Here is a 13,719-nt window from a genome sequence, read left to right on the forward strand (position 1 = left end):
AGTGGCGTATCAAAAAGAAAATGAAAATTGCAATAAAAATAATTTAGAAAATAAAGACACTATAAATAAAAATTTATGAAATAAAGTCAAAGTCTTATACAAAAGAAAACTCATAAGTTAAAAAGCACAAAAACCTGATTCTATCCCTGCCTTGGTTGCAAGGAGGCTAAGAGCTTCATGACCCTGTTTCAAGCAACAGCATATACAAACTAAATTTCTTTGAATTAATCTTACCTCTGGCTTTATTACACTATTACTCTTGTTATACTTTCTTGTGATTTCCTTAACTTTTTTGTTTTATACTTTTCTGATATGTGTGTTTTAGCAAGCTGCCTAAAATACTGTGCAAATGAAATAATCCTACATACTACTAAAAATATATGCACAATGATGCTCATCACTGAATTGCTGTAAGAGGAAAAAATAAGAAGGAAGAAAATAAGAAGGAAAAGAAGAAAGAAGGAGGAAGTAGAGGAAGAAGAATTTTTACAAATCAAAGAAAATCAACCAAAAAGTGGGCAGTAATTGTCTATGGGAAAAGAACAATAGATGATTTTATTTTTTTCTCTTAATTTTTCTTATTTTTAAAATAATCAGTATGACATAAAAGGAGAGTAAGCAAACATTCTTTAAGGGGAGAAAAAAGATTAATAGTTATATTTAGGTAGTGTTAAACTTTTTTAACATTGAATTAACTAAAAATGCACTTTTAAAAGCAAATGAAAATACCATGAAGATCCTCTAAACAACCCAAGTGATTTTACACCTTGAATTTTCAGTCAAATAAAATATCCTTTCATAAAGAAAACAGAATATTCTTCTTAACATGGATAAGTATAATATTTTAAAATGTATATAATATATGAAATTATAGTTATATGAATATATAAAATTATTATTTTATAAGCATATAGGTATAATATATATACATACAATGATATATACATTAATTATCTACATATATATACAAATAATTTTTATAGTGCCATCCAATCAATCCTGATTATTGAAATAGTTGCCTGACAATCTTCATAACAGCTGTCCAGTAAAATTGAATTTCATAATCAATTATACAATTTAATTATTAAATGATAATAACAATAATAGAGAAAACTCATTCAGTATGTTACCTCATATTTTGGATATACGGTTTCCTTCATGACAGTTTCTGGAAGAGAGAATTTAGGAGCAGTTGTATTCCAAAACAACTTCGTACATCCTGGATAAGCATACATCTTTGAAAATAAATAACATAAAATGTTATTAGAAATGGGAACAACAAATCGCCCCTAGGTTAAAAACCCAAGCTCCTCTCAAAATCATTTTTAGTTACTGAAAAGTGATTGGTTCCACAGCCTCTGAAAATCTGTGAAAGACAACTTTTCACACTCATCAGATTAGCAAATATGTAAAGTAAGCAATACCAAGTGATGCCAAGGTTGTGGGGAAATTAGTAGAACCACACTGAAGGCAAATTGGCCATTTCTAGTAAAATAGAAAATGTACAGGCCACATTCTCCAGCAATTTCACTTCCAGCCATATGTAGGCAAATTCTTATATACACGTATGGAGATATATGTACAGGATATTCAGAGAGCATATGAAATAGCAAAAAACAAATCCCAATCTAAATGTCCACTAATAGAGAAATAAATAAAATGTGGCATACTCATTTACTTAAATACCATAGAACCATTAAAACACAAAAATTATGATCTATAGATGGGTCTTAGAATCACAGTATTGAGAATAAAATAAGCAAGTTTTAGAAAGATGCATACAAAATTGTTTCACTTATATATCTACAACATACAAAATTATATTATTTATTTAGAGTCATGAATACATCTAGTAAAGTATAAACTCAGGGACTGGAAAGACCACAATTGTAACAGTAATTGCCCTTGAGTAGGGAGGAAGAGAAATGGCATTAGGAAGAAGTACAAGAGGAGTTAATTTAATGATTTTTAATATTTCTTTTATTTTAAAAAGCCTGAAATGAGTATGACAAAATGTTAGCATTTATGAATTCTTAAAAACATGTTCCCAGGTGTTTGCTAATTTTCTGGTTTCTGTATTTCTTTGCTAAATAAAAATTAATCAGGCCTAGTAGATTTTTTTAGGAACGTGAAACTATTCCGTATGATACCGGAATTTTGGCTATGTGATATTATGTATTTGTCAAAACCCATTGAACTTTGCAGTACAGAGGGTGAATTTTAATGTAATGCAAATTTTATGTCTACGCCACGCCACCCTGAATGTATCCTATCATGTCTGTAATACAAATTTTAAAATATCATCTAGAAAGTAAGTAAGAAACCCAGGATAGAATGCAGAACGTAACAAAAATATCTAACTGCATTAAAATGTATGACACAACCTCAACCTCAGCAGAGTGGGTAGAGGGAAAGGTTGCCAGCCTTAGCAACTTTGGAAAGAGTGGGGTATATAAAACTAAAGGCAAAAGAAACTGTACATATACCATTCTACTTTAGCTAAAAAAAAGCTTATCCCACAGGAATATGGATTAACAATTCTGGTACGTCTATACATGTGTACTGGAATTGAAAAATTAAATAAATCAGTAGAAGCTGGTGAGAACAAGATTTGTCACTGTTGGGGTAGGAGTTTAAAGATAAGCAAGGGAGGAAGCTAGAATAACCCATGGGGTAATAGACTTGGAGACATCAGTATGACTCATGTTTAGCTTAAGCAGACACAGATGTTTACATATGGAAATACTTACCATTATGTGTATTTATATAAGTTAATGTGCACATATATATCCCTTTGCTTTGTCAGCTGACCAGGCCTTAGAAGCGACAATGCACTCCTACTGCCCAGATTTTGGTTCCGATATGGGAACCAGGGCTCCTTGTACAAATGGCTGATTCTAGGACTAGAGCAAGAAATATACAAAACGAGCCTGGAATCTCTTCTACTGCCAAAAAAATAAGAAAGTGCTCCAAAAAAAAAATCCCACAATGATGAGATATGTCAAAAGAGACATAGGAACCAACTGAAGGTGCTCCCAATGGCCAAAGCTCAAACAATTTTAGCAAAACTAATAATAACAATAATAGAGTAGTAATGGATTATTAACTCAAAGCATAACATAAATATCCATGATTCATACTGATATAAATTAATGACTGAATAAATAAATAAATAGGAAGAATAGATAAACTACCTTTATGAAAGAATTCTAATTAATTTTTTAGATATTCTGTCCTCAAGAAGGTGGAGCATAAATAACTCCCCACTTCTTAAGTGTCGCTGTGCATAGTGACTTCCTTCTAAAGAGTACAATAGGGAAAAGGGGAAAGAAGGGAAACTTTACAATGAAGTAACCTGGTAAACACTATCTAGCAGGTGATCAATACCATATAATGAAAATGGCACTTTACCTCAGTGGTCTTCCTCCCAAAATCACATAACCCAATCAAATCTGAAAAACACCAGGTAAACCCCAATTGGGAGACATTCTACAATATACCTGACCAGTACTCCTCAAAACTGTTAAAGTCATCAAAAACAAGGAAAGTCTGAGAAACTATTACAATCTAAAGGAGCCTAAGGAGACATGACAATTAAATGTAATAGGGCATCCTGGGTGGGATCCTGGGATATAAAAAGAACATTACATAAAAACTAAGGAAACCTGAATGAAGTGTGGACCTTAGTTAATGATAATATATCCACATTGATCCATTAATTTTAAGAGATGTACCATACTACTGTAAGCTGCTGTATAAATTTTCCAAGGCTACCATAACAAATTACCACTGGATAGCTTAAAACAACAGAAGTTTATTCTCTCACAATTCTGGAATCAAGGTGAAGGGAGGGCCATACTCCCTCTGAAGACTTTGGGGAAGCTTTCTTCCTTGCCTCTTCCTGGCTCCTAGTGTTGCTGGCAATCATTGGCATTCCTTGGCCTTCCTTGGCTTGCAGTTGCATCATTCCAATTTCTGCCTCCATCATCACATGGGTTTCTTCCCTGTGCGTCTCTATGTGTGTTCAACTGGCATTCTCCTTTGATGAGGATACCAGTCATATTGGATGTAAGGCCCACCTTGCACCCAGGATAATCTCATCACAAGATCCTTCACTTAATTACATCTACAAAGACCCTCTTTTCTAAATAAGGGTCATTCACATATACTTGGACATATCATTTGGGGACCACTATTCAACCCACTAATACTATGTTAATAACAAGTTAAACAGGGTGTGGAATATATGGGAAACTTCCATACTCTCTTTGCTAGTTTTCAGTGAGTCTAAAATTATTCTAAAAAATAAATATCAATTATCAATAAAATAATAATAATTTTTAAATAGTAAAAGGAAAAAATAATTTTAAAAACTAGTTGTAAGCAAAAAAATTAATCAGGTATCCATGTCAAGATCTTGAAGAAAATGTAGTAAGATTTTTAAATAATAGCTATTTGAATCCATTGTATTATTGGTAATTATGTTTTCTTTAATGCTTTTCTTGACTTTTAATAATATTTTATTAGACTATGCATTTTCCCAAAAAAGATTTGTCTTTCACCAGAAAAATGAACTCAAACTATTTTAAAACATCAACTTAGAAGCATTACTTTAGCATAAACTATGAATCCGGAGCATGGATGTTACACAGACTTTCTATAGTAACATATAAAGACACAAACCCAGTAAATAAAGATTCACAATAATAAGGTGACGCTGAATCTGGAGCACTTTTATTTCTAGTCAGAAATATCCTCAAACTTGATCGCATGTTTCTTATTTGCCAACAGAGTAAAGTACTTAGAGAAAGGTAGATTTTACAGTTGCCAGGTAATTTATCCAATGTAAAAATTCAAAATTAAGTTTTCGGTCTCACTTGTCCTCTGTTTTGCTGGGCACACTGCATCATGTTACACTATATAGACCTAAAGCCAGGAAGTCCTTGCTAAAAGATGAATAAACTCTTCCAAAATCAGCTGACAACTCTTCGTCCAAAGATCACCTAGAAATTAAGAGGATTTTAGGTATTCAAATGATATGTCACATACAATACAGTAATTTCTCCTGCATAGTAGACTTCCAGCAGCTTAAGCATCCAGAATGAATAGACTGCCCTAAAAGTAAGCAAGACACAAGCCTCTAAGTGGAAAGGTCAGGAACGCTATCACTAAACAACGGTACTTCGCTCTCAAGGAAAAGCACAGATGCACCTTCAGGAAAGAATTATCAAATTAAACTAATAAAGAAAGGCTAATGTTGGTAAATTGGTTGCCCCAGAAATGCTCAGAACTTTCTAAGAATTCTAGGAAAATGATTAGAAGCAGCAGGGTTGGTGGTTGCCAAAACCTGACAGGAGAATTGAGATTGCACAGCAAACTGAATAACTATGAAGTGTCCTAGTGCAATTTAGTATTCAACAGCATCTGCACAGCCCCTAAGGCCATGATGTATATTACAACCCAATACAATAACCTTATTCACACTGTCAACTGAAAGTCAGAATTTTCTGTTCAAGAAGGGGGAGAGACATGCAAATTACTTTCAGGGGTAAGTTAAGTTTCATACAAATGCAACATAAAGTAGAACGCCAGTTTTCAAAATGTGGTCTGAGTCCCTGGGGAAGGTTATTTGCCTTTTTCACTTGTGTTGACATTTGCACTAATAGTGGAAATCTATATATATGGTAAAACTGATGGTGCCAAGCATGAATCAAGACACCAGCACCTTAAAAATACCTACCAGGAAGCATGAAAATTGTTTATTTTATTAAATCTCAACCTTTCAGTACACATCTTTTTAATATTCAATGTGATTAAATGAGAAATACGTACGAAATGCATCTGTGGTCATAGTGAAGTATGATGGTGTTTTTGAGGAAAAGCATGTGTGCTATATTGTTTGAGGTGTGAACTGAACTAGCCACCATTTTTATTTCACAGGACAAGCATCAAATGGTTATTGAGACTTGGGTATGTGGCAAGAATTTTGTTGAAAAAGAATGAACCAAATTTGTCACTTCAAATAAAATACTTGAGACTATTTGTGCCAAAGAAAAAAATTTAAGTTTTTGAGCAAAAAGTAAAATTTTGGAAAATTTGTGTCTCTCACCATGAGCTTTCCATGCTCCCAAAGCTAAAGACTTTTGTGACAATATTAAAAATAAGTTATTTTAATATTGTATATATAGTGAAATGTGTCAACATTTGAAGAGCTACATAACTCAATAAACAATATTTTCCAAATAACCAATGCATGATGTTACAAAATTATGAATGGGTCAAAGAGCAACTCAAAGTACAAGATAAACCAATAGATTTCAATGTAAGAAGGTATGAAAAAGTCATCAATATGGTTTCATATTTCAGTTGCAACAAACTTATTTTTTAGTTGTACACATTATCATGTGATATAGTCTCCTTTTACTAAGCTTAATTGTTTTTTTGCTTTTTTTTTTTTGCTGGTTTACTGACCACAATTTTTATATTAAGCTTTGTGAGATAATTATAAATTCATATGCAGTTTTAAGAAATAATACAAAGAGATTTCACCTACCCTTTACCCAGTTTACCTGAGAAGGAACATCTTGCAAAGCCATAGTACAATATCATAAACAAAATGTTGACATTGATACAGCCAAGATACAGAACATTTCCATCATCATAAGGATACTTCACATTGCCCTTTAAAGTCAGATTCATCCTACTCCACATCTTGAAACTATGGAAAACACTATTCTGTTCTCCATTTCTATAATTTTGGCATTTCAAGAATGTTATATGGTGAGATCACACAATGTGTAATCTTTTAGAATTGACTTTTTCTAGCATAATTCTCTGAAGATTCATCACTATTTTTCCATGTATCCATAGTTCATTCCTTTTTATCGCTGAGTAGTATTCCATGGTATGGATGTACTCTAGTGTTCTTAACCATTGAAGAATATCCACAGCATTTCTATTTTGACTTTTATGAATAAAGTTGTTATAATGTTTTATGTATAAGTTACAATGTGATCAAAAATTTATATTTCTCTAAGATATTAATAAATGCCCAGGCATGCAATTGCTATATCATATATGGTAGTTTTTTGGTGTTTTTTTTTTTAACTGGCAAACTGATCTCCAAATAGCTATACCATTTTACCTTTCCACCAAAAACATATGAGTGATGCAGTTTCTCCACACACTTCACAGCATTTGGTGTCATCACCATTATTTTATTTTACCATTATTTTATTTTAGTGATATCTCATTGTGGTTTTAATTTGCATTTAACCATTATTTTATTTTAGTGATATCTCATTGTGGTTTTAATTTGCATTTCGCTAATAGCTAATGAACATCTTTTTATATGCTTATTTGCCACCTACATATTCTATTTTGTGACATACCTATTAATGCTTTTTGCCCACTTGCCAGTTAGATTGTTTTTTAGTGTTGGATTTTGAAAATTCATTATGTATTCCAGATACTAATACTTTTCTGGATATGTGGTTTGTAAATATTTTCTCTAAATCTGTACACCTTGTATTTAATTCTCTTAACAGGATCTTTTGGAGAACAAAAGTTTTTAATTCTGATAAAATCCAATTTATTGATTTTTCCTTTTATATAGAGAGCTTTTGGTGTCAAGTCTTAGAATGCTTTGCCTAGCCCTAAATCTCAAAGATCTTCTCTTGTATTTTCTGAGTTCCATAGTTTACATATGAACCATATAAGTACATTAACTATTTTAAGTTAATTTTTTATATAAGACTTGCAGGGGGTTGTTTTGTTTTGGGGGATTTTTTCTTTTGCATATGGATGTCCAATTGCTCCAGCAGCAATTGTTAAAAAGTCTATCACTCCCCTATCTCCATCAAATTGTTTTTGCACATTTATCAAAAATCAGTTGTGCTTATCTGTGCAAGTTTATCTGTGGTTTTTCTACTCTGTTCCATTGATCTATAAGTCTGTCTCTCCACCAAGACCATATAGTCTTGATTACTGTAGCTAATATAAAATGTCTTGAAGTTGGGTAAACTAATTCCTTCCATTTTATTCTTCCTATTCAAAATTTTTTAGCTATTCTAGTTCCTTTGAGTTTCAATATAAACTTTATAATGCTCTTGTCTATACCTACCAAGAAAAATATCTTGCTGAAAATTTGACAGGAATTGTGTTAAACCTGTATATCAATTTGGGGAGAAATGATATATTTACTATGTTGATTCTTTCAATCCATGAACACAGAATTTCTCCATTTATTTAAGTCACTTTCATTTCTTTCATCAACATTTTGTAGTTTTCAGCATTCAAGTCCCATACATGTTTTGTTAGATTTAAAACTATTTCAGTTTTTGAGCAATTATAAATAATATTACAGTTTTAATTTCAGTATCCACATGTTCATTGATAGATATATAGAAATACAATTGGGTTGTTCATGTTTATCTTGTATCCTGTGACGTTTTTGAGCTCAATTATTAGTTTTGTGCGATCTGTCATATAAAAATTCCTCACAGTGTTCTATGTAGACAATCACATCATCTGCAAATAATAGCAGTTGTATTGCTTCCTTTATAGTCTGTGTGCTTTTTTTTCTTCTCTTGCCTTATTGCACTGCCTAGAATTTCCAGCACTATGTTGAATAAAAGTGGTGAAAGGTGAAAGGAAACAATCAGGCTTTCACTATTAACTATAAAGTTAGTTGTAAGTCTTTGTAGATGCTCTATATAAAGTTGTAGAAGTTTTCCTGTGTTTCTGAGAATTTTTATCATGAAAAGGGTTGCTGAATTTTGTCAAATGGATTGATATGATCATGTTATTTTTTTTCTTTATGTTATTAATATGATGGATTACAATGGTTGACTTTCAAATATTGAGTCACCCTTAAAGCCCTAAAATAACCCCCTTAGATCATGGTAGATAATTCTTTTTATGTATGTTCCAATTCTATGTTCTAATATTTGTTAAAGATTTTTATGTCTAATATTCATAAGAGATTGTCTTAGTCTGTTTTGTGCTGCTATAACAGAATTCCTGAGACTGGATAATTTATAAAGAACAGAAATTCATTTTCTCCTATCTCTAGAGGCTAGGAATTCCAAGATCAAGGTGCTGGCATCTGGTGTATGCCTTCTTCCTGTTTTCTCACATGGAGGAAGGTGGAAGAGCCAAGAGAGAAAAGGGGGACTAAATTCCATTTTATAATGGCATTAATCCCATCAGTGAGCACCTAATCACTTCTTCAAGGTCTGACCTTTTATTACTGTTACAAAGACCATTAAATTTCAACATGAGTTTTGGAGGGGACAAATATTCAAACCATAGCAGGGATATTGGTCTGTATATTTTATTTATTCATTTATTTTTACTGCCTTTGGTTTAGAAACCAAGGTTTATTAGCTTCAAAAAATTAATTGGAAAGGGTTCCTTCCTTTTTTATTTTCCGGAGGAGAGTCTGCAGATTTCTTGTTAATTCTTCCTTAAATGTTGGTAGAATTCTCTCTGAGCCTCAAGATATTTGAAAGAAGGGGAATGCTTTATAAGTTAATATTAATAATTCAGAGGGGGAGGATCAAGATGGCGGACGAGAAACACCGCCAGACAGAGTGTCTCTGCAGAAAAGACAGATTCTAGCAGAAATTAGAAAAAAGAAGCAAGAAGATGAGCATACAGCAGACGAGGGCTGGAAGGAGGGTTACCTGAGACCCTGGGAGACTCCACGGGAAGAGGCTGCGGAGGAGAACTGGAAGCTGAGACCACCGGAACAGCCCGGAGAGCAGCGGCAAGGGTAGGTGGATAATTCACCTTTCCCCTCCCCTGCATTTGGGACTGATGGTGGGCTCCCCAGTGGGTGGAGAGACCTGCAGACACTAGCCCAGAGACGGCCGCCGCCAGCTAGCGGTGAGCCTGTAGTGGACGCAGCACCAGGCTCCCAACTCCCTCCGGGCACCTCCGTGTGCACAGACCCGAGCCACGAGGCAGACGCCATATTGCCTCCTCCTCCTCTCTGCCGACCCTACCTGCGGCTGCCCAAAGACACAATACAGCCACCAGCCAGAGGCACCTCCAGGGAACAGGACCTTCCCTTTTGGGACCATACAGCTGACTAAGGGGAACTCAGACTGTGAGCTCCCTACCCGCCAGCCCTCCCAGGTGCTGCTGGCATGGTGTTCCCAGGAGAACAGTGCCAACTCAGAAGCTGAGAGACATAGACCCAGCTTGAGCTCGCTGTGGGTGAATTGGGACCGGAACTCCTCTCCCTGGAGGGGATACAGTTTGAACTCTGGGACCCAGAGGTCGGACCTGCAGACGAGATCCCATGCACCGAGGTCTAGCATTGCCGGAGTCACAGAAGGGATATACGTGAACAGCCTACTGAGGTGTGTGTGCCTTCAGGGGCAGATAAGCATCCTAGAGGGCAACCCTCCTCCCAAAAGGAGGCCGTAAGTCCAGCCCAGGTGGCGTTCCTGCGCAGGGAACCTCCCTGCCAGCATCACAGTCCGGAGAGGCCTGGTGGCGTGTGGTCTGGCCTCCTGGCAGAGGCCCAGGAGTAGCTGCGGAGTAGCGGAGGGTGGAAAGAAGCGAGGCCCGCTCCAGACTGCCAGTCTCAGACAGCCCCACCCGCACACGCAGACTTTCTGGCTGAGCTGGACCATTCCAGCCCCGCCCTGACAGCTTTTCCTGGAAGCAGAGAACAGAACTTCGACCCCTGCTAACGACATTGGTGGTGCCTGAGGGCAGCCTTTCCCAACCCAGCTCCGCCCAGAACAAGAGCTGATAACAGGACACAAAATCAACAGCATAGCCTGTGCCTCCAAGCAAGCGCCACCTACTGACAGGGACGGCATCCTGCACAGCCTTTTCATGGCACCCACTGACTCATTATACAGGGAGTGGTTGAATCTCACCCACAGACACCACCTAACGGCTCAGAAACTAAACAAGGTGTGTGAATACCCAAACAAAAACCTAAAGGAAAGAAACAACTACTGATCGACATGGGAAGAAATCAGCGAAGGAACTCAGGAAATATGAAGAACCAAACGGAAAACACACCCCCAAAGAGGAGCACCAAGTCCCTAGAAACGGACACCAACCAAAATCAGGCAACCAAAATGACAGAAGAGGAATTTCGTACGTGGATCATAAGAACACTCACCGACCTGCAACAACAACTCAATAACCAACACAAAGAAACCACAAAAAGCCTCCAGGACCTAGAAGAAAAGTTCACTAAAGAAATGGACACAATGAAGAAAAGTTTAACCAAACTCCTGGAAATGAAGAATCAATTCAAGGAACAACAAAATACACTGGAAAGTCTCAAGAACAGGGTAGATCAAACAGAAGAAAGAATCTCAGAGATTGAAGATAACATCCTCCAACTAAATAAAACCGTCACAGAGATAGAGGAGCGAAACAAGAGAAAAGTGCAAAGCCTACAAGAGATGTGGAATTATGTGATGAAACCTAATGTGAGGGTCATAGGGTTACCAGAAGGGGAAGAAGACAACACTCAAGGGTTGGACAAGCTATTTGAAGATATATAGAAAAAAATTTCCCAGGCCTTGCTCAAAACCTCGATATACAAGTTCAAGAAGCTCAGAGGACCCCTGGGAGATTCAATGCAAACAGGAAGACGTCACGACATGCAGTCATCAGACTGACCAAAATATCAACTAAAGAGGCCCTTCTAAGAGCTCTAAGACGAAAGAAGCAAGTGGCATACAAGGGAAAGCCAATTCGCATAACACCAGACTTCTCTAATGAGACTTTACAAGCAAGGAGAGACTGGGGCCCCATTCTCACTCGTCTGAAACAAAACAATGCCCAGCCTAGAATCTTATGCCCTGCAAAACTAAGCTTCATATTTGAAGGAGAAATTAAGTCATTCTCAGACAAGCAAAGTCTCAGAGAATTCACCAATAAAAGACCAGCCCTACAAGAAGTACTCAAAACAGTGTTACGCACGGAACACCATAATAAAAACTCACGAATATAAAAACAACCAAAACCCAAAGATTAAAGGCCAGATAATACAATGGCTCAAGAGAAAAATCAAAGCAACAACATCCAACCCAACAGAATGAACAGTAATCTACCTTACCTATCAGTTCTCTTGATAAACGTGAATGGCTTAAACTCTCCACTCAAGAGACATAGGCTGGCTGAATGGATAAGAAAATGCAGGCCAAGTATATGCTGTCTTCAGGAAACACATCTAACCTGCAAAGATGCATATAGACTAAAAGTAAAAGGGTGGAGATCAGTATTCCAGGCAAGTGGAAGCCAAAAGAAGGCTGTTGTGACAGTTCAAATATCAGACGATTGAGTTTCTAAACCAACAAAAGTAGTGAAAGACAAAGAGGGTCATTATATAATGGTGAAGGGTGATAATGTTATCTCTTCAACAAGAAGAGATAACAATTTAAATATATATGCACCCAACTTAGGTGCACCCAGTTTCATAAAGCAAACCTTACTGGATCTAAGCACATCGATTAATAGCAACTCCATAATCACCGGAGATTTCAACACCCCACTGACGGGCACAAGACAGATCCTCCAAACAGAAAATTAATAAAGAAATAAGGGACTCAAACAAAACCCTGGAACAATTGGGTCTGACTGACATCTACAGGACATTCTACCCAAAATCCACTGAATATACGTTCTTCTCATCAGCTCATGGGACATTCTCTAAGATTGACCATATCCTAGGACACAAAGTAAATCTCAAGAAATTTAAAAAAATAGAAATCATACCATGTACCTTCTCAGATCACAGTGGAATAAAACTAGAAATAAACCCTAACAGAAACTCACATTTCTACACAAAAACTTAGAAATTAAACAACCTCCTACTAAATGATTACTTCATAAATGAAGAAATCAAGATGGAAATAAAAAAATTCTATGAAGAAAACGACAATGGAGAGACAAGTTATCAACTCCTCTGGGACACAGCTAAAGCAGTTCTGAGAGGAAAGTTTATCTCCATAAATGCCTATAACCAAAAGACAAAAAGATCACAAATAGACAATCTAACGAAACAACTCAAAGAGCTGGAATAAGAAGAACAGACCAACCCCAAACCCAGCAGAAGAAGTGAAATCAACAAGATCAAATCAGAACTAAACGAAATTGAAAACAGGAAAGCTATTCAGGAGATTAACAAAACAAAAAGTTGGTTCTTTGAAAAAATAAACAAAATTGACACACCATTGGCTAAGCTAACGAAAAGCAGAAAAGAGAAATCTCTAATAAGCTCCATCAGGAACAAAAAAGAAGATATCACAACTGATCCCAAAGAGATACAAGATATAATTTATGAATACTACAAAAATCTTTATGCACACAAACTGGAAAATGTGGAGGAAATGGACAAATTTCTAGAAACACACAGCCTCCCTAGGCTCAACCAGGAAGAAATAGATTCCCTGAACAGACCAATCTCAACAGCTGAAATAGAAACAGCAATTAAAAATCTCCCTAAAAAGAAAAGTCCTGGTCTAGATGGCTTCACGCCCGAATTTTACCACACTTACAAAGACGAACTAGTACCTATCTTGCAAAAACTATTCCACAACATCGAGAAGAATGGAAACCTCCCAGACACCTTTTATGAAGCGAATATTACTCTGATACCAAAACCAGGAAAGGACGCAACAAAAAAAGAAAACTACAGACCAATATCCCTAATGAATATAGATGCAAAAATTTTTAACAAAA

At 36.0% G+C, this 13,719-nt stretch overlaps 1 protein-coding gene across 1 annotated transcript in view; it reads right to left on the minus strand.

The window, feature by feature from the left end:
- The window catches only part of TTC6 (tetratricopeptide repeat domain 6), a 181,080-nt gene that overhangs the window by 89,662 nt on the left and 77,699 nt on the right, over positions 1–13,719 (minus strand). Inside the window, exon 8 of the mRNA XM_076004083.1 lies at positions 1,131–1,235. Coding sequence (XP_075860198.1) covers positions 1,131–1,235 — 105 coding nt within the window. The remainder of the gene's footprint in view (positions 1–1,130; positions 1,236–13,719) is intronic.

The sequence above is a fragment of the Microcebus murinus genome, chromosome 6, assembly GCF_040939455.1.
Source record: "Microcebus murinus isolate Inina chromosome 6, M.murinus_Inina_mat1.0, whole genome shotgun sequence".
In the NCBI taxonomy this organism is placed as follows: Eukaryota; Metazoa; Chordata; class Mammalia; order Primates; family Cheirogaleidae; genus Microcebus; species Microcebus murinus.